Source organism: Carcharhinus amblyrhynchos, chromosome 25 (genome assembly GCF_965287045.1).
Source record: "Carcharhinus amblyrhynchos chromosome 25, sCarAmb.v2.hapA, whole genome shotgun sequence".
NCBI classification, from domain to species: Eukaryota; Metazoa; Chordata; class Chondrichthyes; order Carcharhiniformes; family Carcharhinidae; genus Carcharhinus; species Carcharhinus amblyrhynchos.
In genome coordinates this window covers 41,698,564-41,724,017 of record NC_137348.1, presented here as the reverse complement: position 1 = coordinate 41,724,017, position 25,454 = coordinate 41,698,564, and the positions used below count along the sequence as shown (strand labels likewise).

The 25,454-nt window shown below is 46.7% G+C and overlaps 1 protein-coding gene across 1 annotated transcript in view; it reads left to right on the top strand.

Annotated features, from left to right (window-relative positions):
- The first annotated feature begins 377 nt into the window (after positions 1–377).
- Positions 378–25,454, top strand: part of ddr2l (discoidin domain receptor family, member 2, like) — a 48,819-nt gene continuing 23,742 nt past the window's right edge. The window contains 4 exon segments of the mRNA XM_080211921.1: positions 378–434; positions 17,155–17,290; positions 21,242–21,344; positions 25,108–25,336. Coding sequence (XP_080068047.1) covers positions 17,227–17,290; positions 21,242–21,344; positions 25,108–25,336 — 396 coding nt within the window. The 5' untranslated portion in view covers positions 378–434; positions 17,155–17,226.

Sequence of the window (25,454 nt, the reverse complement as noted above, 5' to 3'; positions counted from 1 at the left end):
AGGCTGAGGGGAATGGAGGTGGGAGCACAGGGTGGGGGAGGGGAGGGAAACAGGCGGGGGGAGGGAGAAGAGGCGGAGGGCGACCGGAAGGGGCGGACCCTCGGCCTAAGGGCGGAGCTTGATATTGGGGACGCGGGGGCTGGATTGGGGCGGGGTCTTAGTTTGGAGGCGGGGTTTGGGGCGGGGTCTTAGTTTGGAGGTTGGGAGCGGGGTCCCGGCCTGGGGGCGGGGACTGGGGACGGGGTCTCAGCCTGGGGGCGGATCTTGGGGTGCTGGGCGCGGTCTCAGTCTGGAGGCGGGCCCTCGGGCTGGGGGCAGGCCCTCGGCTTGGGGGGGGGCGGGGCCGGAAATGTCGCGGGGCGGAGCCTGGGCTCAGTTTCCGGGCGGGAGCGGAGGTGGCGGTTGGAGTCGGAGAGAGTCAGACTGAGAGTGAGGTAAAGAGCTCGAGCTCGGGGGGTGGAGAGAGAGACCCGGGCCTAGACCCGCGGCTCCGGTACGGAGAGGCAGCGGGAGAGCCGGCGCGGGCTCGGAGCCGCCTCTGGGGGTTTGTCGCCGGATGGGGTATTGGGCCCCAGTCCCCGGTCAGAGCTGGTGACCAGCGCCAGGGTGAGAGCTGGAGGCTCAGCCCGCTGTCACTGGGACTGGGTTTGATTTATTATTGCCGCCTGTGTTGCGATTCAGTCAAAAGTAAAGTTTCAAAACCAAAAACTGCCGGAGAATCTCAGCGGGTCTGACAGCCTCTGCACAGAGATAACGGCTCGGGGGGGGGGGGAAACTCTCTCCTGACAGATACTCACAGACTCGCTGAGATTCTCTCTTTGTGTTTCAGACTCCAGCATCTGCAGTATTTCACCATCAGAAAAGTATTGTTTCTTGCGCGCTATACAAAGCATACCGTTCACAGAGAAGGAAACGAGAGGGTGCAGAATGTAGTGTTACAGTCATAGTTAGGGTGTAGAGAAAGATCAACTTAATGCAAGATAAGTCCGTTCGTAAAGTCTGACAGCAGCTGGGAAGTCGGTTGGTATGTGACCTCAGACTTTTGTAACTTTTTGCCTGAAGGAAGAAAGTGGAAGAGAGAATGTCCGGGGTGTGTGGGCTCCTTCATTATGCTGGCCCCTTTTCCAAGGCAGTGGGAAGTGTAGACAGAGTCAGTGGATGGGAGGCTGGTTTGTGTGATGGATTGTGATGTAATTTCTTGAGGTCTTAGGCAGCACAGCGCCAGGGACCTGGGTTCAATTCTAGCCTCGAGTCACTGTTTGTGTGGACTTTGCACATTTACCCTGCGTCTGGTGACTGGTGGAGTGCCCCAGGGGTCGGCGCTGGGGCCTCAGCTATTCACCATTTATATAGATGATCTGGAGAAGGGAACTGAGTGTATGGTGTCAAAATTTGCTGATGACACCAAGATTGGTGGAACGGCAAATTGCACGGAGGGTGTGGAGAGTCTGCAGAAGGATCTAGATAGGCTGGGCGAATGGGCCAGGAACTCGCAAATGGAATTTAATGTCGGCAAATGTGAGGTTGTCCACTTTGGTAGGAATAATGGTAGGAAGGACTATTACTTACGTGGCAAAAAACTGCAGCATGCGACGGTGCAGAGGGACCTCGGGGTCTTTGTGCATGAGTCGCAAAAACCCAGCCTGCAGGTGCAGCAGGTGGTCAGGAAGGCGAATGGGATGCTGGCCTTCATAGCGAGGAGGATTGAATATAAAAGTAGGGAGGTCTTGCTGCAGCTGTATAGGGCACTGGTGAGGCCGCAGCTGGAGTACTGTGTGCAGTTATGGTCGCCGCACTTACGCAAGGATATTTTGGCCTTGGAGGGAGTGCAGAGGAGGTTTACTAGGCTGATACCAGAGTTGAGGGGGATGAACTATGAGGAGAGGCTGAATAAACTAGGCTTGTACTCGTTAGAGTTTAGAAGAATGAGGGGAGATCTCATTGAGACGTATAAGATGTTGAATGGGATGGATAGGATAGAGGTGGAGAGACTCTTCCCGCTCAGAAAGGACAGTAGGACTAGGGGGCACAGCCTCAAATTAAAGGGGGGGTGGTTTAGAACGGAGTTGAGGAGGAACTTCTTCACTCAAAGGGTGGTGAATCTCTGGAATTCTCTACCCGTTGAAGTGGTGGAGGCTGCCTCGCTCAATATTTTTAAGACGCGGGTTGATAGGTTTTTGATAGGCAAGGGGATTAAGGGTTATGGGGAGAGGGTGGGAATGTGCCACGACAGATCAGCCATGATCTTATTGAATGGCGGGGCAGGCTCAAGGGGCTAGATGGCCTACTCCTGCTCCTATTTCTTATGTTCTTATGTCTGCATGGGTTCCCTCCCACAGTCCAAAGATGTGTGGGTTAGGTTGATTGGCCATGCTAAATTGACTATAGTATCATGAGGACTAGCAAGGTAAATATGTGGGCTTATGGGTCTGGGTGGGATTGTGGTTGGTGCAGACTAGATGGGCTGAGTGGTCTCTTTCTGCACTGTAGGGAGTCTGTGGTCAGAGTAGGAGCCATGCAAAGTTGTAATGCATCCAGAAAGAATACTTTCTATGGTACAAATGTAAAAGTTGATGAGAGTCATGGTGGACATCCCAAATTTCTTTAGTTTGAGAAAGTAGAAGCAGGCAATGATGCATTGGCATTGGTGGGGGGGGGGGGGAAACCAGGACAAGTTGTTGGTGTTCTGGACACCTAAAAACTTGAGTGGGGGGGATCAGTGTGAGAGACTGGGCCCAAGGGGTCAGTTGTGATTATTTCCTTTGGGGGCTGAGGAAACATTTGCTTTTTCTGTGTTTATTCATTTTGCTGGTGCGATCAAGGGATCTGAGTGGTTGAATTAAGTTGAGGGACTAGTATCCTGGAGGTTACCAAGGGTGAAGTGCATTGAGACAAGACATTGAGGGAAGATTGAGATCGTGCCAGTGACAGGCTTCAACTGAATAAAAGGTTCCTTTAAGGGGGGTTGGGCTATTTGCAATGTGGAACTGGCAGCGTTACAGTTCAGTGGAAGACATTTTTGTGTCACCGTTCAGAAGTGCGTGGAATGTAGAAGCAGCCTTTTAACAAAGCGGTGTAGCAGCCATTTGTAATGTTCACTACATTCAAGAGACATGGCCACTGTTCTATAGCAGAGCTGGGATATATAGTGCGGAAATGGAGCAAAGGGAGTGGAGTTGTGGTATGCAGGGTGCAGCAATCGGACTGCGTGGGATACAGGGTTTGTGATCGAACCTAATTCGTGTGTTGTCAGTCCATCATGTTCTAGCAAGTTCCATTGATGTGGCACAAGCTTAGAGCCTATTAACCAGAGGGATAAATAGGTTGGAGCATGTGGAGAATAAGAGGTAGCTTGAGTCAATCCTTTAAAGATCCTGAGAGGTAATGACAGGGTGGATGCTACAAGGATGTTTCCTTTTGTTGGGGGAAGGCAGGAATGTGGGTTCAGGTTACAGTCAAATCAGTTTTGATCTTACTGAACAGCGAAACAGGCTGGAAGGGCCAAGTGGCGGTCTCCTGCTCCTAATTCATCTGTGCATGTATCACCCTTGCTGATCAAGAATCTACCCACTTCTGCCTTCAAAATATTCAAAGACTCTGCTTTCACCGCTATTTGAAAATGAGTTCCCAAAGTCTTGCACTGCTCAGAATTTCTCCTCGCCTCCATCTTAAATGAGTGATTCCTAGTTCTAGTTTATACTCCGTTTGCCAGATTTTTGCCCAATTGCTTAACCGTTCTATGTCTGTTTCTAACCTCCTCACGTCTTCTTCACAATTTACTTCCCTACCTGTCTGTGTTATCGGCAAATTTAGCAATCAGACCTTCAGTCCCATCATTCTAGTTATCGTCACATTCTGTCAACTAGAAAATGGCCCATATATACCTACTGTCTGTTAGCAAAACTTTGATCTACTGGAACTTTACTGGTGGAATATTTGGGAATGGGTGGAGGTAGCAGCACCCACTCCAGGATGAGAAATAGAGAGAAAGGCTGCTGCGGCAGTGGAACTGATTTCACACAGCATGACACAAAGCCTTAGAGGGATTATTGCAGGAAGACAGCAGGAACACATAGGGCTGATGGGTACAGGGAGCTTGGCTTGAGTTAGCACTCCAAATGTGGATTTGTGGATCCCCAAGACTAGACCAGTAAGTGGGCCGCATGAGATGACCTCCCTCATCTCAGTAGACCACACTGAATGTAAGCTTGTTCACTAAACAAGACCCCATGAATAAGATCAAATACATTTAATACATGCTGAATATTTCAGAGTTATTAAAAATGCTTAATCACTTATATTAATAGAAACATTAGCTTCAAATGGTAAAAAAAAAATATGTAATATGTAAATATTTGGATGAGAATATAGGGGGCTTAGCTAGTAAGTTTGCAGATGACACCAGGATTTGTGGCATAGTGGACAGTGAAGAAAATTATCTCCAATTGCAACGGGATCTTGATCAATTGGGCAAGTGGGCTGATGAATGGCAGATGGAGTTTAATTTAGACAAATGCGAGGTAATGCATTTTGGTAGATCGAACCAGGGCAGGACTCACTTAGTTAATGGTAGGACATCGGGGAAAGTTACAGAACAAAAAGATGTAGGGGGTACATGTTCATAGCTCCTTGAAAGTGGAGTCACAGATGGACAGAGTGGTGAAGAAGGCTTTGTTTCATTGGTCAGAACATTGAATACAGGAGTTGGGACGTCTTGTTGAAGCTGCACAAGACGTTGGTAAGGCCACGCTTGGAATACTGTGTGCAATTCTGGTCATCTTATTATAGAAAGGATATTATTAAACTAGAAAGACTGTAGAAAAGATTTACTAGGATGCTACCTGGACTTGATGGTTTGAGTTATAAGGAAAGGCTGAATACACTGGGACTTCTTTCTCTGGAGCGTCAGAGGCTGAGGGGTGACCTTATAGAGGTCTATAAAATAATGAGAGGCATAGATAAGGTAGATAGTCAATACCTTTTCCCAAAGGTAAGGGAGTCTAAAAATAGAGGGCATAGGTTTAAGGTGAGAGGGGAGAGATACAGAAGTGTCCAGAGTGGCAATTTTTTCATAGAGAGGGTGATGAGTGTCTGAAACAAGCTGCCAGAGGCAGTAGTAGAGGCAGGTACGATGTTATCTTTGAAAAAGCGTTTAGATAGTTACATGGGTAAGATGGGTATAGAGGTATATGGGCCAAATGCGGGCAATTGGTATAAGCTTAGGGGTTTTAAAAAGGGGCTGCATGGACAAGTTGAACCGAAGGGCCTGTTTCCATGCTGTAAACCTTTATCACTCTGACTCCAAGTAAGCTTTGGATACGGGGAGCGTATGGCTCTCATGGTCAATGTTGTGAGCAATCAGCATGCGCTTCGCTTCACTTGCCCTTGCTTTATGTGCGAATCACTTCAATCACACCAGTAGGAGAAAAACTACCCTGATGGAAATCAGGAGAACGTGGCAACCTTGTGCATGGACAACGGTCAACAAAATGTCTCATGGTCCACACTGAGAACCCAGATGGGACGCATGTGGTTCCTGGGCCACAAGTTACCCAACACTGGACTAGAGAATGGGAGTGACAGTGGGTAAAATGTAATTGAGGGACTCGGGCAATGTAATATAGAACAGTTAATGATTCAGTAATGGGGTTGGATGAAATGGTGGTGTTGATAGATTGGGTTGATGTAAAAGATTCCACTCAAGGCTGAACCTCCCACACATCAATGTGAACTGGCTGGCAGTGTGATTTAGGAAGTCAGAACAAGATGTACTCCTTGCTTTGTATCAGTATGGATGGATGCCAGTGCAGAAGGAACTCAGGACACAGTTCACCCAGGGTGTAAGGGTTGAAGATGGAAAAGGAGATCTGTCAAGTGAATTGGACACTGGAAGCAGACATGGCTGGTGGCAGGAGGATGGAGATGGTGACTGGCACTTGGTGTGCATTGAGACACAGGCAGTAGAGTTTTGAATTAGTTCAAGTGTATGGAGGAAGATGGAATGTGGGAAAACAGTCAAGCGTGCAATGGGATAGTCGAGTTCAGAGGTCACAAAGGCTGGGAAGAAATTGAGGACCACGTTGAGGTGCAGATTGGACACATTGAAGAAACTTGGCTATGGTTTTATTTCTTTGAAGGAGTTTGCTGCCAATATTCTTGTTTTGCACTACATTGATTCAATTTCAAGAGTGAGTGAATGGCACCCAGAGCATTACATGGGCAGTGGACAATGGGGAACCTGTGGATGTGGTGTATCTGGATTTGCAGAGGGTATTTGACAAGGTGCTGCACCAAAGACTGCTACATTGGATAAAGGTGCACAGTGTTACAGGTAATCTATTAGCATGGATAGAGGATTGGTTAACTAACAAAGCAAAGAGTGGGGGTAAATGGGTGTTTTTCTGGTTGGCGATCAGTGACTAGTGGTGTGCCTCAGGGATTAGTGTTGGGACCACAATTGTTTACGATTTACCTACATGGTTTGGAGTTGGGGACCAAGTGTAGTATGTCAAAATTCACAGATGACACTGAGATGAGTGGCAGAACAAAGTGTGCAGAGGATACTGAAAGCCTGTAAAGAGATATAGATAGTCTAAGTGAGTGGGCGAGGGTCGAGCAGATGGAGTACAAATGTTGGTAAATGTGAGATCATCCATTTTGGTAGGAATAACAGCAAAATGGACTATTAAATGATAAAAAATTGCAGCATGCTGCTGTGCAGAGGGACCTGGGTGTCCTTGTGCAGGAATCTCAAGGAGTTGGTTTGCAGGTGCAGCAGGTAATTAAGAAGGCAAATGGAATTTTGTCCTTCATTGCTAGAGGGATGGAGATTAAAAACAGTGAGGTTATGTTGCAGCTGTATAAGGTGCTGGTGGGGCCACACCTGGGGTACTGTGTCCAGGTTTGGCCTCCTTACTTGAGAACAGATATACTGGCACTGGAGGGGGTGCAGAGGAGATTCACTAGGGTGATTCCGGAGTTGAGAGGGTTGGCTTATGAGGAGAGACTGAGTAAACTGGGGCAATACTCATTGGAATTCAGAAGAATGAGGGAAGATCTTATAGAAACACAGAAGATTATGAAGGGAATAGATAAAAATAAAAGCAGAGAAGTTGTTTCCACTGGCAGGAGAAACTAGGGGGCAAAACCTCAAAAATAAGGGGAAGCAGATTTAGGACTGAGTTGAGGAGGAACTTCACACAAAGCATTGTGAATCTGTGGAACTCCCTGCCCTCTGAAGCAGTTGAGGCTACCTCATTGAATGTTTTTAAGGCAAGGAAGATATGTTTTTGAACCGTAAAGGAATTAAGAGCTGTGGTGAGTGGGTGGGTAAGTGGAGCTGAGTCCACGAAAAGATCAGCCATGAATGATTATTGAACGACAGAGCAGGCTCGAGGGGCCAGATGGCCTACTCCTGCATCTGGTTCTTATGTTCTTATGTAATGTGCCCAGAGTGGGCACTGAGCACTTATTGCTCTTATGGACTCACTAACTGTGCTGAGCATAGGCACCACTGGCTAGACCAGCGTTTATTGCCTGTCCCTAATTGCCCTTGAGCATTTGCTGATGAGTTGCCATCTTGAATTGATGCAGTCCATGTGGTTCAGAAACACCAACAGCGTAGTTAGGGAGGAGTTCCAGGATTTTGACCCAGCTGCAGTGAAGGAACAGCGATATATTTCCAAGTCTGAATGGTGAGTCAGTTGGGGAATTTTCAGGTGGTGGTGTTCCCATGTATCTGCTGCTCATGTCCTTCTAGATGGACATGGTCATAGGTTTGGAAGATGTTGTTGAAGGAAACTTGGTTAGTTCCAGCAGTGCATCTTGTAGAAGGTACACTCTGCTGCCATTGTCTGTTGGTGGTGGAGGGAGTGAATGTTTGTGGAGGGAATGCCAATACTTTGTCCTGGATGGTGTCAAGCGTCTTGAGTGTTGTTGGAGCTGCACCCATCAGGGCAAGAGGGGAGTATTCCATCACGCACCGGACTTGTGCCTTGTAGATGGTAGACAGGCTTTGGGGAATCAGGAGGTAAGTTACTCACTGCAGAATTTCTAGACTCTGACCTGCTCTTGTTGACAGGCCATTTATATGGCCAGTCCAGTTCATCTTGAAATTTCACAGTAACTTCATTGCAGTGTTAATGTAAGCCTTACTTTGACCAGAAAAGTTTATTTCCTATTGGGTGAATTCAATAATAGTGATGCTTTGGAATGTCACGGTTAGATTCTCTCCTGTTGGAGATTGTCATTGCCTGGCACGTGTGTGGCTCGAATGTTACTTGCTACTTGTCAGCCAAGCCTGGATACTGTCCAGTTCTTGCTGCATTTGGACATGGAGTACTTCAGTATCTGAGGAATTGCGAATGGTGCTGAACATTGTGCAATCATCAGTGAACATCCTCATTTCTGACCTTATCACAGAGGAAAGGTCATTGATGAAGCAGTTGAATATTATTGGGCCTAGGGCACTACCCTGAGAGACTCCTGCAAAGATGTCCCAGGATTGAGATGATTGTCCTCCAACCAGCACAACCACCTTCCTATGTACCTGGTCTGACTCTAACCAGCAGAGAGTTTGCCTCCTGATTCCCATTGGCTCTATTTTCGCTAGGGCTTCTTGATGCCATACTTGGTCAAATGCGGCCTTGATGTCAAGGGCTGTCATTCTCACCTAACCCCTGGAATTCAGCTCTTTTGTCCATGTTTGAGCCAAGGTTGTAACGAGGGCAGGAGCTGGCGAAACCCAAACTGGGCATCACTGAGCAGGCACTGCTTGATAGCACTGTTGATGACCCCTTCAGTCACTTCACTGATGATCGAGAGTAGATTGATGGGAGGCTAATTCGCCAGGTAGGATTTGTCCTGATCTCTGTGTACAAGACATGCCTGAGCAATTTTCCAGTTGTCAGGTAAATGTCGGTGTTGTAACTACTGGAAGAGCTTGGCTAAGGGAGCGGGAAGCTCTGGAGCCCAAATCTTCAACACTGTTGCTGTAATATTTTCAGGGCTGACAGCCTTTGCAGTATCCAGTTCTTCTGACTGTTTCTTGATATCATGTGGAGTGAATTGAATTGGCTGGAGACCACTGGAGGAGGCAGAGATGGATCATCCACTCAACGCTTCTGGCTGATGGTTGCAAATACTTCTGCTCTATCTTTGCTCTGTACTGGGCTCCTCCAACATTGAGGATGGGGATATTTGTGGAGCCTCCTCCTCCAGTGAGTTGTTTCATTGTCCACTACTCCATGACTGGATGTGGGAGGACTGCAGAGCTGGATCTGATCCGTTGGTTGTGGGATCATTTAGCTCTGTCTATCACTTGCTGTTTTTGCCACTTGGCATGTAAGTAGTCCTGTTTCGCAGCTTCACCAGGTTGACACCTCATTTTTTGCTATGTCTGGTGCTGCTCCTGTCATGCTCTCCTGCATTCTCAATTGAACCAGGGTTTGATTCCCCTGGCTTGGTGGTATTGGTTAAGTGGTGGGTATGCCAGGCTATGAGGGTATAGATTGTTGTTAGAAACAATTTTGCTGCTGCTGATAGGCTACAGTGCTCCATGGATGCCCAGTCTTGAGTTGTTGGATCTGTGTTGTACTGGTGTAGCTATAACCTTGTGCATCAGTTGCTGTGGAGGTTAAGTGTAGATGTGATGTAATCACATGGACGTTCTGAAGTTGATTCCACTCTTTTTTGCCCAGTATTCCTGTTTGGCTCAGTGATTATGCGATAAGATGTGTGAATAGCACGATATTGGCTTGTATTCAAGGAGACTTGTATTGACGCTTCTGGTTTGAGGCCAGGAGAAGGCACTCAGCACATGGCCTTGTTTACCTGGGAGAAGGGAACCCATTTACTAAGTCTGACTCTTAGCACGTTAAGTGTGTTTGTGTGTGAAGTGGTGTGATGTTTGTTGTTTAGATAGTGGATACCCAGGTACTGCTGCTTGCTGAGAAATGAAGCATTGTCTTTCTGTACTGACAATTCTCCCACCCTTCCCCTCAAACTATCCCTCTGGTTATCTCTCCTCTCTCATACTTTCTTCCTTGGGAGGCAGAATCACAGGATGATGATGGTGTTATAGATATTGAAAATGGCTAAAGTTTTATGGATAATGTGAGGTTGTCTGGACAGGTGTGTGGATACAGTGGGAGAGCACAGACCTGGCCTGCCCACAGCTCAGACAATAACCCCTAACCCAACCCAGAAGCACGGGGCAGAGGAATCACAGGGCAGTCAGAATCAGCCTGTTGAAGCCAGACCCATTGAAGCTTGGACTGGCTGGTCAGTTACACCGAGCAAGCAATGTGATTGCCTTGATGTGGTGAAGGTGCATTCTTGGTCAGTACAGGAATCGAACCAACAATCCCGGCATTATTAGCACCGTGCTCTAACCATATTAGCTAACCGGCTGCTGTTTAGCAGAGCTGTTCAAGAGGGGCTACCAGAATTGGACCCAATACTCCAGCTGAGGCCAAACTAGTGTCCTGTACAAGCTCAACATAACCTCCTTGCACTTGTTTTCCATGCCCCTATTATAACCTAGAATAATGTATACTTTATTAACTGCTCCCTCAATCTGCCCTGCCACCTGCAAACACATTTGCACATACACACCAGGTCTCTCTGCTCCTGCATCCCCTTTAGAATTGTTCCCTCTATTTTTTATTCTTTCCCATGTTACTTCTATCAAAATGAATCATTTCACATTTCTCTGCATTGAACTTCATCTGCCACCTGTCCGCCCATTCTGCATAGATGCAAAGAGGATGTTTCCATTTGAAGAAATGCAGGACGATAAACAGAAGAGAGTCACTATAAAATCAGAGAAGGAATTTGGGAGAACTGTTCTTCCCAGAGATATTGATGGCTCCAACAGATTGATTATTGAGGTGAATAGCATCAATTCATTCTTCAGTTACATGAGGGGGAAAGGGTTTAAAGCACATTCTGATAGGGTGAGATTCTGTGGGGGGAGTTGCTTGCGAAGCATAAACACGCGCAACAGCCATATGGGCTGAGTGGCCTGTTCCTGTTATGTACATTCCGTGCTAATAGCTGCTATATCTCTTGCCTGCTCTTTTCCATTACATACCCCATCATAAGATGTGCTCTCTCTCTATTGTCCGATGTCTAACTTCCTACATCACTTTACAACCCTCCTCTTCGGCATTGGTCATCATTTTCCTCCCGTTGCAATCTTACCTAATCTCATTCAACCTGGTGCTTTCTCGTAGTCTCACCAGTCAGGTACAGAATGCAGTCCTTTTGCTCCTGTGACTTCATGGCCTGATGAAGGCAGCAAGTGATTGGAGCTTCGAGATTGAAGGTGTAGCTTTGCAAATGCTCATATGGACCAATAGCTTTGTCTAGTTAAGATGGCTGGTGCGTAACGGTGGTGCAGTTAAAGGCATCTCAGGTGTGGGGAGGCTTTGGGATGGGAGGACAGAAAGGAAAGGGAAGGGTTTAGCCCCAGAGAGAATTCATCTGGCCAGGCCGTGAGGGAAATTGGAAGCACTTTTTCACACGTTGATGGAAATATGAATCGTCTCCCTCAAAAAACTGTTGGAGGGTTAATTGTAGTTTTCAAAATTTAGTGAATATTTTTGGATAAGGATATCAGGAGATTTGGATCAAAGGTGAACAAATGGAATTCAGTTACAGGCCAATCACGATTTAATTGACTGAACAGGGCTGAGGGGCTGAATGGCCTCTGGTTTAATGTTATAAAGATACAAGGCAGCATGAGGTGCTGTGGGATCTATCTGTGCAAAGGCTTAATGCTGCAGCACTGAACCAAGAGATTCTATCCCTTCTGCTTTCCTGTTGAACAAAGAGTTCTGATATTCCAGTTTGTTAAGTTGTACAGATTCTGGTGGGGGTGGAGAAGAGGGACTGACAGTGGAATTTGTGATGAACTTGGAGCAGAGGGAACCAATTCCATGACCCTAACCATCTGTTCCATCTTCTGGGCCCTGTTTTTTGGCTTCTCTAAGTGAATCCTGCCTGAGTTCCCCAGGCAGCTCCAGTCTGACTGTTCAGGGTTTCAGCTGCAGTCAATTATCCTGCGTCTCTTCCCCTTCCCCCTCCCCCCACCCACTCCATGCGAAGCTAACCATTAACACTTTGAGGCCTGAATGGCTGCAGCCATTGTCAGCTTTGTTCCGACAGCCACACCACATTCAGAGCGTGACCAGAGGTGGGTGACTTCAGTTCCGTGGAGAGACTGGTGAAGCTGGGGTTGTTCTCTTCTGAGCAGCAAAGATTGAGGCAGTTTTTATCAAAGTATTTAAGATGATGAAATAAGTAAAGAGAATAGGTTTCCACTGACAAAAGGGGTCAGTAATCAGAGGTCACAGATGTAATTTGACACAGCAAGAGCGATGAGAAGTTGTTTTATGGCGAGAGTTGTTATGGTTAGGAATGCATTGCCTAAAACGAGAGTTGCCATCTGTGATTAAATGCAGCCCTGGAGGTTTCATCATATGACTTAATCCACGTTCCAGCCATTACTTGGCCAACACATCCATCCTTGTGACGCACTGCTTTCCTGCGCCAATTGGAAAGCAGAAAGACTTATTATCCAGTTGGATGCTGCTTGACTGTCAGCCAAACAGCCGCCTTTCCTCATTTTCAATTTTAATTCATTTCTGGTAAAGAGTGTTTGAAGAAGAAAAGGAACGATCTGTTTGTGTCTCAGTGATTTTTCTCCAAGGTCGCACACAGTGTCCTGGAGATTCTGGGCAAGTCCCGGGGGGATTCACATGATGGTGGAAGCAGATTCAACAGTAACTATCAGAAGAGAATTGGATAATACCTTTATAATGGGGATTATCTTGAAATAGAATAGTGAAACTAATTCTTTCAAATAACCCGCAAAGGGCATGATGGGCTGAATGATTTGCTGTGCTGTACGATCCTAAGACAGGACTCTGAAAATGTGGAGATGATCTGTCTGTCTGATGGTGAGGACTACTTGTGTTCTTCTCTCCCTCCATTGGGGTATCGGTTACTCTGTTGACCTTGTGATCATTTCAGCCTTGCTCCTGATGCTGTGGCAGCACAAGATAAGGACTTGTGGCTATGGGACGGGGGGTTTAATATATTAGCGTGCAATGAGGATCAGTCAAAGGACAAAAACAGCTGGAATAAATGGGTCATTTGCAGGTCAACAATCTGTTGCAATGGAGTGCCATAGGGATCAGTACGGGGTTTTTAGCTATTTACAATCTATATTAGTGACTTCAGTGAAGAGACTGGAAGGGCCATGTATCCAAATTTATTAATGATAGACAAGTAAGCTGTATGAAGGATACTGAGTTTGCAAAGGAATATGAACATGTGGGAATGTTCACTTTGGTAGGAAGATTGTAAAAGCAGAATATTTTTGACAAGATGACCAGCTATGGGATGATGTTCTTCAGTGTGATTTGGGTGCTTGTAATGCAGAAAAATGCAATTAATATGTGGATGCAGCCAGCAGTTAGAAAGACGCATGGCACATTGGATGCTGGAGTACTGGAATAAAGAAATCTTGTTGTAATTGTACAGGGTTTTGGGTAAGAGGATAAGCACAGAGATGAGAAATGTCTTCATTAACACAGTTGTGAACCTTCGGGGGTTCTCAACCCCAGGCTGCTGCTGTGGTTATCCAATCAATGTATATGTTCTAGGTAAAGACAGATCTTTAGAGTCTTAAGGAAACCAAGGGATGTTGGAATTAGCTGTGAAAGTGGAGTTGAGATTGAAGTTCAGCCTTATTAAATGTTGGAGCAGGCTGGGGGGACCATAAGGCCTGCTCCTAGCCGTATTTCTTATGTTCTGAGTGGATAGAAAGAAAGAAGTAGAATAGAATTCCTTCAGTTCAGAAGGAGGCCATTCAGCCCATTGAGACTGTACCTGAACCCACTCTGGTGAGCCACGTATTTACCCTGCTAAACTCTTGACAGCAAGGGGCAATTTAGCATGGCCATTCAACCTAACCCTTGACTGGGAGGAAATCAGAACACCCAGTGGAAACCCAGGCAGACATGGGGAGAATGTGCAGGCTCTGCACAGACAGTGACCCAAGCTGGGAATTAAACCCGTGCTACCATGTTGTGAAGATTCCAGGAGTGTCTCATTGGCCTGTGGTGTTCTGTCACTGAGATTCAGCCCCTTTGGATGGACGACTACATCTGTACTCTGGGGAGGGGTGACAATTGTAACTACCTTTGGACCATCGTTTCCTCACCTTTCCCCACTCCTACTGGACAAGATTCGGACCCCACTGTCCTTGCTATTACCCCTGTGCCGCTAGCAGATGCTGTGTGGACAGGGAAAGAGAATAAGAGTTCCGACCTGCATTGTAAAGAAGCTGGGCTACCAGCCATTAAGTTCTCAGAGCAGCTCTGAACTGGGACATTGTTAACTGGCTTGGATCCTGTGCCACTGGGGAACAATGGCAGCAATAGAGGGGAGGGGGAATGGGGCAATAAAAGGGGAGGGAAATCGCGGCAGGGTCTGGAAGTGATGTTTTCAGATGGAGGTGCAAGGGTTAATTGATACAAAATGAAGAATGTGAGTTTTTCCTGCGGGAGTGTTGGGGGGGGGGGGGTGCACTTCTGACCTGAATTGAGGGCCCTGGAAGGAGTTTTGGAGAGGGATGTCAGACTGGGCTGCATTGACTTGGGCCAAAGACTGCCAGATTTTGTCTGCAGAGCCACTGACTTGCCCCTCAGTTATCTCTCCAATCTGCCCTGAAATCTGTTCACACACTTGGTTTCCATGCTGACTTGAATAATTCATTTCACATGTTCGCTCCTAATGTAGAAATCAGTTAACCCCACACTTCCTGACACCTCCTAAACTCCAGCACATGTCCTTTGTATTTATGTAGTGCCTATCACAACCTCAAGCTGTCTCAGAAAACTTGACAGCCAATGGGGCTGCTGAGGTGTAGTCACAGTTGTGAGAAACCTGGCAGCAGTTGGTGCACAGCAAGATCGCACAGTGAAAATGACCAGATCATCTGTTTTAGTGAGAATGTTCAAGAGGACACTCTTTGTTGAAATGTTGTGGGGGGATTCTTTAGATCCACCTGAGGAAGATGCTTCACTTTCACATCTCCACCTTGGCCAGTGCAGCTCCCGCTGAAATAAGTTTTAACGTCTGACTACCTGACTCTGAGGCTGGAGTGCTGCCAACTGTGGCACTGATTATTATCAGGAGCTAATCCCTCTATTCCCTTAGAGTTTTAAAATATAAACAACCACAGGCTCCTCGTCTGTCCTTTATACATCAGTGATGCATAGCAATAATTGTACAGGGTCTTGGGAGAAAGCTGTAGCTTAATGTGACCATGAAATAATGAAGTTTCCAGAAGAAGATCAGAGAAGCTGGTGATTGTTACATTGGCTAGTTTTCTCTTCACACACGAGACACCTTGGGAAGTACCTATTGGTGTGATGCCTGACATTCAGATCCAGTTTAATATTCAAACCTTGTTTAAAATTCTCTGTTACCCATAGAAAAGATTGGACACACATCACGGGGACTTATAAGCCAATGGTGAGCTCGCAATTAGCTGTGTTTCCTTGGCATTCCATTGCAGTTCTGGTCAGATTGTCAGAATTAGCCGTGGTAAATGTGTGGGTAGGGGAAAGGATCTGGGTAAGATGCTCTGTCAGAGCGTAGGTGCAGATTTGATGGGCCAAATGACCTCTTTCTGCATTGTAGAGATTCTATAATTCTGATTCTGTTCTATAACTTTGGAACATAATTAAATTCACAGAGCTGGGAGTAGGTACTTGAAGGAGGATGGGGGAGTGTGCACACTAGCCTGTACACAGTCTGCTGGCATCTCCAGAACTATTCACTGTCAATTATAGTTTTACAGAAGGAGGCCATTCAGCCAACCAAGTGTACACTAACTCTGAAAGACCATCCTACCCACCCCACCCCCTGCCCCCAAAGTAACCCTGCGCATTTAGCATGGCCAATCCACCTAACCTATACATCTTTGGACTGTGGGAGGAAACCCATGCAGACATGGGGAGAATGTGCAGACTCCGCACAGTCAGTGACCCGAGACTGGAATTGAATCTGGATCCTCGGCACTGTGAGGCAGCAGTGCTACCCACTGTGCTGGCCAAAATAGAAACAGAAGTTCTGAAAAACTCAGCAGGTTCGCTGGTATCTGTGGGAAAAGAAATAGTAAAGTTTTGAGTTGGTGTGACCCTTCGGAAACTAAATTTCAGATTTCCTGTATCTGCAGTATTTTGCTTTAGTTTAGAGTCTCTGATGGACTCTGTTAGATGGGTGAGATTATCTGCTGTGGGGTGGATGGCAAACTCTCTTCGATGAATATACTGTCTTTACTTTCCACTAAAACTAACTGACATGTTTGAACTGAAAGGAAGAGAGCATCTCTTTCTACAGGCTGGTTGGTAGTTAGTGAGTGAGTCAGCAGCTGTCATGCCCAGAACAGGCTGTATGTTTATTTAGAAGGAGGCACTGGGATTAATGAAAAGTTTATTTGTCCGCAAACTGACCCAAGTGCAGCCTGCTGATTGCAAAACACAAAAACAATGGCTCAGTCCATGTAGCCTTGTTACACTCCTTCGTGCCACTACTGATGTGTTCAGAATTCATTGCCAAGGGACCTGTTTGAGCTGCTTTCTCGGCCTCGTTTCCAGAGCTGAATGAGGCTGCAATGGACCACGTGTCCTCTGGCCTCAACACAATTACATCGGCAAACTGTTCAGGGACTTTTAGTTTCTGACGTGACATCAACCTGGTTGGAAGGAGACAGCGAGAGAGAGAGAAAAGCTGGGAGGGATTTTGTGCAGGAATTTACTGAGTGCTGCCAAGCCTGTGTTTGCACAGTATTGACCAGAGCTATTACATCCATCACTGAGTCAGGGGAGACTCAGTACTTGGACAACACAAAGGCCAGCAATGATGGAAACAAAGCTTGTTATTGTGCAGCTGGGTGGGCAGAGCCACAGACACCCTCCAGCTCCATTCTCGAGGCTTGATATTTCCTGGTAATTATTCCTTTTACTCCCTGGCTGCTGTTTCAGTTATCATCCTGTTCATTCTCTCTTTGATATTTGTGGTGATTATTCCCTGAATCCTGTTGCTGGTGTTTATTCCATTTCCTTCCTTCCTTTACAGAGATGTAGTCCAGAACCTCCTTTTTTGCAAAGTCAACTCTTTCTCAGCCTGAGCAGTGCCTTCCTACCAATAATGCTTTGGTGCTTCCTGCTGATGCTTCACTATCCTGGGAATTCTAAAGCTCAAGTCAATCCTGGTAAGAAATTCTGGGAATTTCCAATGTTCAGGAATTTTGGTTTGGGTTGCCCTATCTGTTTATCGAGGGGGTTCCAGTAATCAGTCAGAACATGACGGTCCATCCAGCTTTTCTCTAAGCCAAGTCAACTGGCTTGAACTGGGATATTGTGGGGCAGTGTGGTTACTGCAGGGATGTTGCTTGTGGAATGATGCAGGGATTCCTGTTGTGACAGTTTGAAGCTCAGTTGAGATGCTGCCTCTTGCTGACACTCGCTCACTTATTATTGAAGGTGTTGGCTGTAGTGCAGCGGTCTGGCACAGAGAGGGTTAATGTAGGGCTGAGAAGAGTACCCCCCACACAGTATTGCTAGAAGCCATGTGACCCAGAGCTGGGGGTCAGCGTGGTGTTATACAGAGATATGTATGGACCTAAGGGTGGCATGGTAGCACAGTGGTTAGTACTGATGCCTCAATGCCGGGGACCCAAGTTTAATTGCGGTTTCGGGTCACTGTCTGTGTGGAGTTTGCATCTTCTCCCTGTGTCTACGTGGGTTTCCTCCAGGTGCCCCAGTTTCCTCCCACACTCCAAAGATGTATGGGTTTCGTTGATTGGCCATGCTAAATTGCCCCTAGTGTCAGGGAGCTTACAGGGTAAATACAAGGGGTTACGGGAATAGGGCCTGAGTGGAATTGTGGTCGAAACAGACTCAATGGGCTAAATGGCCTCCTTCTGCACTGTAGGGATTCTATGATAAATATTGGGGCAATTCCTCACTTCTACCCTTTATTGTACATGAGTAAGTAGCTCCAGTAGTTAATAAGAACATAAGAAATAGGAGCAGGAGTAGGCCATCTAGCCCTTCGAGCCTGCCCTGCCATTCAATAAGATCATGGCTGATCTGTCGCGGCTCAGTTCCACATTCCCGCCCTCTCCCCATAACCCTTAATCCCCTCTCTTATCAAAAACCCATCAACCCGCATCTTAAAAATATTTAGCGAGGCAGCCTCCACCACTTCAACGGGCAGAGAATTCCAGAGATTCACCACCCTTTGAGTGAAGAAGTTCTTCCTCAACTCCGTTCTAAACCGCCCCCCCTTTATCTTGAGGCTGTGCCCCCTAGTCCTACTGTCCTTTCTGAGCGGGAAGAGTCTCTCCACCTCTATCCTATCCATCCCATTCATCATCTTATAAGTCTCAATGAGATCTCCCCTCATTCTTCTAAACTCTAACGAGTACAAGCCTAGTTTATTCAGCCTCTCCTCATAGCTCAACCCCCTCAACTCCGGCATCAGCCTAGTAAACCTCCTCTGCACTCCCTCCAAGGCCAAAATATCCTTGCGTAAGTACAGCGCCCAAAACTGCACACAGTACTCCAGCTGCAGCCTCAACAATGCCCTATACAGCCGCAGCAAGACCTCCCTACTTTTATATTCAATCCCCCTCGCTATGAAGGCCAGCATCCCATTAGCCTTCCTGACCACCTGCTGCACCTGCAAGCTGGGTTTTTGCGACTCATGCACAAGGACCCCGAGGTCCCTCTGCACCGTCGCCTGCTGCAGTTTTTCACCACGTAAGTAATAATCCTTCCTACCATTATTCCTACCAAAGTGGACCACCTCGCACTTGCCAACATTAAATTCCATTTGCCAGTTCCTGGCCCATTCGCCCAGCCTATCTAGATCCTTCTGTAGACTCTCCACACCCTCCGCACAATTTGCCGTTCCACCAATCTTGGTGTCATCAGCAAATTTCGACACCATACACTCGGTTCCCTCCTCCAGATCATCTATATAAATGGTAAATAACTGAGGCCCCAGCCCTGACCCCTGGGGCACTCCACTAGTCACCAACCGCCAATCCGAACAGCACCCATTGACCCCCACTCTCTGCCTCCTATTTGACAACCAATCCTCTGTCCACGCTAACACCCTACCCCCAATTCCATGTCCCCTGACCTTTTGCAATAACCTCTTGTGAGGTACCTTGTCAAACGCCTTCTGAAAATCAAGAAAGACCATATCCACCAGCTCTCCTTTATCCACCGCCCTAGACACATCCTCATAGAACTCCAGTAAATTTGTCAGACACGACTTCCCTTTAACGAAACCGTGCTGCGTCTGCTCTATCAAGCAATTCCCCTCAAGATGCCTCGCTATTTCCTCCTTGATGACGGATTCTAACATTTTACCTACAACAGACGTTAAACTAACTGGCCTATAATTCCCTGCCTTTTGCCTGCCACCCTTCTTAAACAACGGCGTAACATTAGCCGTTTTCCAATCTTCCGGCACTTCCCCGGAATCCAGCGACGTTTGGAAAATAACCACCAAGGCATCCACTATCACCTCCGCCATTTCTTTCAGAACCCTCGGATGCATTCCATCCAGTCCTGGGGACTTGTCCACAATCAGCCCCTCCAGTCTGTCGAGCACCACCTCTCTAGTAACATAACAGTAATATCATCAAGACCCTCCAGTCCTACCACCTTTCCATCTCTGACACCCGGCAAATTATTCACGTCCTCCTCTGTGAAGACCGAAACAAAGAAGTTATTCAAGACCTCAGCCATATCCCCATCCCCTACCACTAAGTCCCCCTTCTCATCCTCTAAGGGTCCAACGTTCACCCTAGCCAGCCTCTTCCTTTTTATATATTTATAAAAATAAAGACTTATGGTTAACTTACAGAAGATTAAGGAGACTTCTTTAAGTCAGACTGATCTACAATGAACTCCCAACTCTTCTCCCTGCACCCCCATCCTCTTTTATTCTTTGATGGGCTATGGGGCATTGCTGAGAAGGCCACTATTTGTTGCCCATCCCGAAAAGCCATTAATTGCTTGCCCATTATTGTGTGTCTGGAGTCACGTGTCGGCCAGGGGGCAGATTTCTTTTTCTCAAGGACATGAGTGAACCAGATGGGTTTTCACATCAGTTGATGGTAGTTGTCATGGTCACCATTACTAAGATCAGGATTTTATTCCAGATTTATTAACTAATTAAAATTCCACCACGGTGGGATTTGAACCCATATCCCAGAGCATTAGCCTGGGCCTCTAGATTACTAGTCCAGTGACATCGCCACTACACTGGGGCCCGTCCCCACATCTCCACCAATGTTAGAGTGGGACTGAAACCACAGAGGGCAGAGTGGGTAAGGCTCCCTTCCCCAAAGTGTGTTGGTGACGATCCAGTACTTGGTCTCCATTATTTTACCGGGGGCAAATGGGGTAGAGTTTCCACTGGATTACATCAGCTTTTCCAAGACAATCTGATCTAAATCGAGGGAACTATATCCAGTGGGATTTCTGCAAGCTTTAAGTGCGTTACACTGGTTTTGTCCAATCTTTAAAGTTATTTTCTATGGTTTAAAATCTGGTCACACTCAGGTGGTATATTAGGCACGGATTAAAAAGTTTAAATCCATTTCTAGCTGTAATGATAAAACTGCATCAGATTTATTGCTCTTCAATATATGGAGTAATTTCTAATGTAAAAAGTACACCAGATATGTTCAAAAACAGTGCGTTTGCACTGGTTCATGAAAGATTTGACATCTGTGATTATGCAAAAGTATTGGACTGGAACCATAACTTGTCTTCGGTGAACTCATGTAATTTTCACTCAGATTCCTGATTGCACCCAAAGTGGAAACTCTATCCCCAGATATTTATCTCACATTCTTTTCAATATCATTCAAATTTACATTCTGTCATGGTGGGGTTTGAATGCTCTCAGGATTACTAATCCAGTAACATTAAACCCAGCACTGTGCAAGGGCAGTTAAAATGCTGTTATTGTCTGGAATGCACTGCCTGAAAAAGAAACTATTTGGACTAGTTCTGTAGCAATTGGTGCTTTTTGATAGAGCACACCAACACAGTGGTCATGTTTACTTCACTGGGATTTATTGTATTTCCCCAGTTTGGAGACCATTTAGCTGTTACTGAGGTGTCCTTTATTCCCACAGGCCTGTGCCGTTATGCTTTGGGAATGCAGGATGGCACCATCCCAGATGAAGACATCACTGCTTCCAATGAGTGGTATGGATCAACCGCAGCCCGATTTGGCAGGTGAGTATTCAATCAGGGATCTAGTCATAACAGCCCTTGCGTAGTGAGTGAGTGTGTCAGTCCTCCATCCCAATAGATATTAGTGCCTTGGGTATCTGTTGGGCAGTCCTCTGGCCCTTCACCCTGACCCCAATAAGAACAACAAGATCAACACCAATGCCGCCACCACCACCCCCCCCACCAGCCCTGTGCTTCAGCAAGGATGTCTGTCCTCTGATGAGCGACTGTTTCAGTCTCCATTTTCGTTCCATCGTCATCACATTCTCTGAGGCTGTGATGAAGGTATATATCAGACCCTTGGCACCAGCTGAAAAGCTCTGGCTTGGATGCCTGATAGAGAAATACAGTTCCATGATGTCACGTATACAAGAACACAGACAGCAATCCCACCCTTTCATACCTCTCTCTAACCCATCCCAATCACGTGGCCTTTTGCCTCGACATTGTTCCATCCTGTGAATCTTTGTAAAAGGTTTTCCGACTTTAGGGGTGGCATGGTGGTTAGCACTGCTGCCTCACAGCGCCAGGGACCCGCGTTTGATTCTGGCCTTGGAATACTGTCTGTATGGAGTCTGCACATTCTCCCTGTGTCTGCGTGGGTTTCCTCCGGGTGCTCTGGTTTTCTCCCACAGTCCAAAGATGTGCAGGTTAGGTTGATTGGCTATGCTAAATTTCCCCTAGTGTCAGGGGGATTAGCAGGGTAAATATGTGGGGTTACAGGAATAGGCCCTGAGTGGGATTGTGGTAGGTGCGGACTCTCTGGGCTGAATGGCCCCCTACTGTACTGTAGAGATTCTATGATTCTTGTGATTCTTAAGAATCAACAGGTTTCCAGACTATTTCTCTCAGTAAAACCTCAAGTAAAAAAGAACAGGTAAAGCCCAAATAAAATCAGACAACAGGAAGTGAGTTTGATCAGAGGAAGGTGGGAAATATCCTTTGCCTCCTCAGGAACATCTCCCTCACTTTCAAAAAGGAGACTTTAACAAGTAAATGAGCATGAGTGATATATTCAGCAACCATCAGACAGCTTGCCAACCATTGGGAATGAAAGACTTGCACCTTTCACAGCTTCGGGATGCTTCCTGAACGCTTTGCAGCCCATGAGGTCCTTTTGAGGTATAGTCACTAACAGTGCAGGAATCAGCATCTTCAGGACTTTCCAGACCCGTGACCTCCACCACCGAGAAAGCGTGGCAGATACATGGGAACATCACCACCTGCAAATTCTTGTCTGTACACACACACCATCCTGACCTGGAACTTTATCGCTGTTTCTTTACTGTTGTTGGATCAAAATCCTGGAGCTTCTTCCTAACAGCATTTGCTCCATGCTAAATCTGCACCAGACATTGGTTAGATCAGTACTACATGCAGTTCTGGTTGACATGTTATAAAAAGAGAGAGCAGGAAAGATTTACAAGGAAGATACCACAGGTAGTATCAGGAAAGAACTGATAGTCTGAGTCTTTTTTTGGGAGGGATGAAATGGTCTCAGATGGAGAGGCTTGGGCTCTGGGAGTTCTTCTGGACTTAGACATCAGCAGGGGTGGGAATTAGAAAGGCTTTTAAAAATATGAAAGGTTATCAAGAAAGGGCACAGAGGAGATTCACCAGGGTGTTGCCTGACTGGAGCATCTCTTCTATGAAGAGAGAGGCTAGTTAGGCTGGGGTTGTTTTCTTAGAGCAGAGAAGGCTGAGGGAGGACCTGTTTGAGGTATAACATGATGAGGGACATAGATAGGGAGAAATCTTTCCTCTTAGCAGAGAGGTCAATAACCGGGAGGCAGGGATTTAAGATAAGAGACAGGAGATTTAAAAGGGATTTGAGGAAAAACATTTCCACCCAGATGGTGGTGGGAATCTGGAATTCACTGCCTGAAAAGGTGAGAGAGGCAGAAGCATTTGGATGAGCGCTTGGCACACCATATCGTGCAAGGCGACAGACCCCAACCACTGGAAAATGGGATAGGGAAGATTGTGGGACTCACTTCTACGGGAAGCGGGGAGGGTGTGAGCCTTGCCCCCCCCCCCCCCCCCCCCCTGCTGGGGGCAGTTGGATTGAAGATTTTACATTTAAGGGGAAAGTAGACAAGGATGTGAGAAGAGGGGAATAGAAAGTTGTGAAGATAGTTTGGATGAGAAAAGATGGGAGGAGGTTTGAGTGGAGCTGAACTGAACAGGAACTGGTTGGCTCAGTTTATTTCTGTGCTCTATTTACCATGTAATCTGTGAATTTTGCATCAGCTGCAAGCTTCTAACTCGTACTGTCTGCATTTAAGCTTAAAACATTAATATATATCTCCAATTATTATTTAGAAAAGCTGTCAGTTAAATTCGGTGGTGAGCGCTGCCCTGCTCATCACCACACTTTGTGCAATTATTAAATGTGGTTTGGCTCTCCCCTCAGGTCTGAGGGCTGGGGCATTTGGGTTGAGTTAATCTGGAGACAGGCTTCTGTCTGCATTTTATTCCTTAAACCCCAGCCAGGATTTTCCCTCCCTCTGCAGCCAAGCTTGGAATTTTCCTTCATTCCAACCTTTGGGTGAGATGGTGAGCTCAGAAAGGGAATATTGTCAGCCCGTCAGTCTGGTGATGGAGTTGATGAACAAGTCAAGTCAGGACAAGTGGTTTCATTTTTTGCTGCAGGAATTTTACAACTGTCCCGTGTCATTGGATATTCCTGTGATTGCTCCTTGCAAGTGACTCTCTAAAGCATGTGTGCATGCATGTACATGCACATGGATGTATGTGAGCGCACGCATGTGAAAAATGCAGGAAAGTATTGTTACTTGCGCAATGTACAGACAGGTAAAGCATACTATACATAGAGAAGGAAACGAGAGTGCAGAATATAGTGTTACAGTCGTAGCTAGGGTGTAGAGAAAGATCAGCTTAGTGCGAGGTGGGTCCATTCAAAAGTCCGACAGCAGCAGGGAAGAAGCTGTTCTTAAGTCGGTTGGTTATGTGACCTCTGACTTTGTACCTCTTTCCTGACGAAAGGAGGTGGGGGAGAGAATATCCAGCGTGCGTGGGGTCCTTAATTATGCTGGTTGCTTTGCCGAGGCAGCAGAGAGTGTAGACAAGTCAATGGATGGGAGGCAGGCTTGAGTAACAGACTGGACTTCGTTCACAACCTTTTGTAGTTCCTTGCAGTCTTGGGCAGAGCAGGGGCCCATACCAAGCTGTGATACAACCAGAGAGAATGCTTTCTATGGTGCATCTGTAGAAGTTGGTGAGAGTTGTAGCTGACATGCCAAATTTCCTTAGTCTTCTGAGAAAGTAGAGGCAAGGTTGAGGGTGAGTTTGCTGGCGAGGTTTTGGGTGCATGAGGGTGATGGAGTCTGTGACAGTTATTGTGCCAGTGTATCTGTGGAGTGCCAGTGTTTCTCAGGATGGGGGCAGTCGCGAGTGTGTCTTTGTTGATCTCACAATCGAATCCTTTGCCTACAGTTAAGTTAACGAATGCTGACCTGGTTTTGTTCTCGATAGTCTGCCAGTGCACTTGGAACAGGACCCAGGTCGTTGAAATTGCAGAGGATACTGGGGATGGAGTGGGGGAGGATTTGGGTTGTGGCGGGGGGCGCGGGGACGGAATCAGCTTGTTTAAATGTTAGGGGATGTGTTTTCCTTTCTGGCTGTTGTGCAATAGAATGTGTAAACTGCTAGTGGCAGTTCATCCTGGCTGCGGCTGCTGGGTTAATATGGTTTCTTACTGACCCCTGCTGGTGCAGTCATGCAAGTGCTCTGCATTGTCTTTCAGACTGGAGAATGAGAGGGCTGATGGAGCCTGGTGTCCAGTCGACCTGCTGTACCCTGACAGTGTGGAATACCTGCAAATTGACCTCCACAAGCTCCACTTCATCACCTTGGTTGGTACACAGGGGCGCCATGCCTACGGAAGTGGCAACGAGTTTGCCCGTGCTTACAAGCTGGATTACAGTCGGGATGGGAGGCGTTGGATAACCTGGAAGGACCGTCAGGGGAAGCAGGTGAGGAATGTGCCTCCTGAATCTTACCAGCACTTAACCACCGCTTTGAGCAGTCTGAGACACCGAGAATAGATCAACACTGGGGTAAGGATCAGGTTAAACTTGATCAGATTGGGAT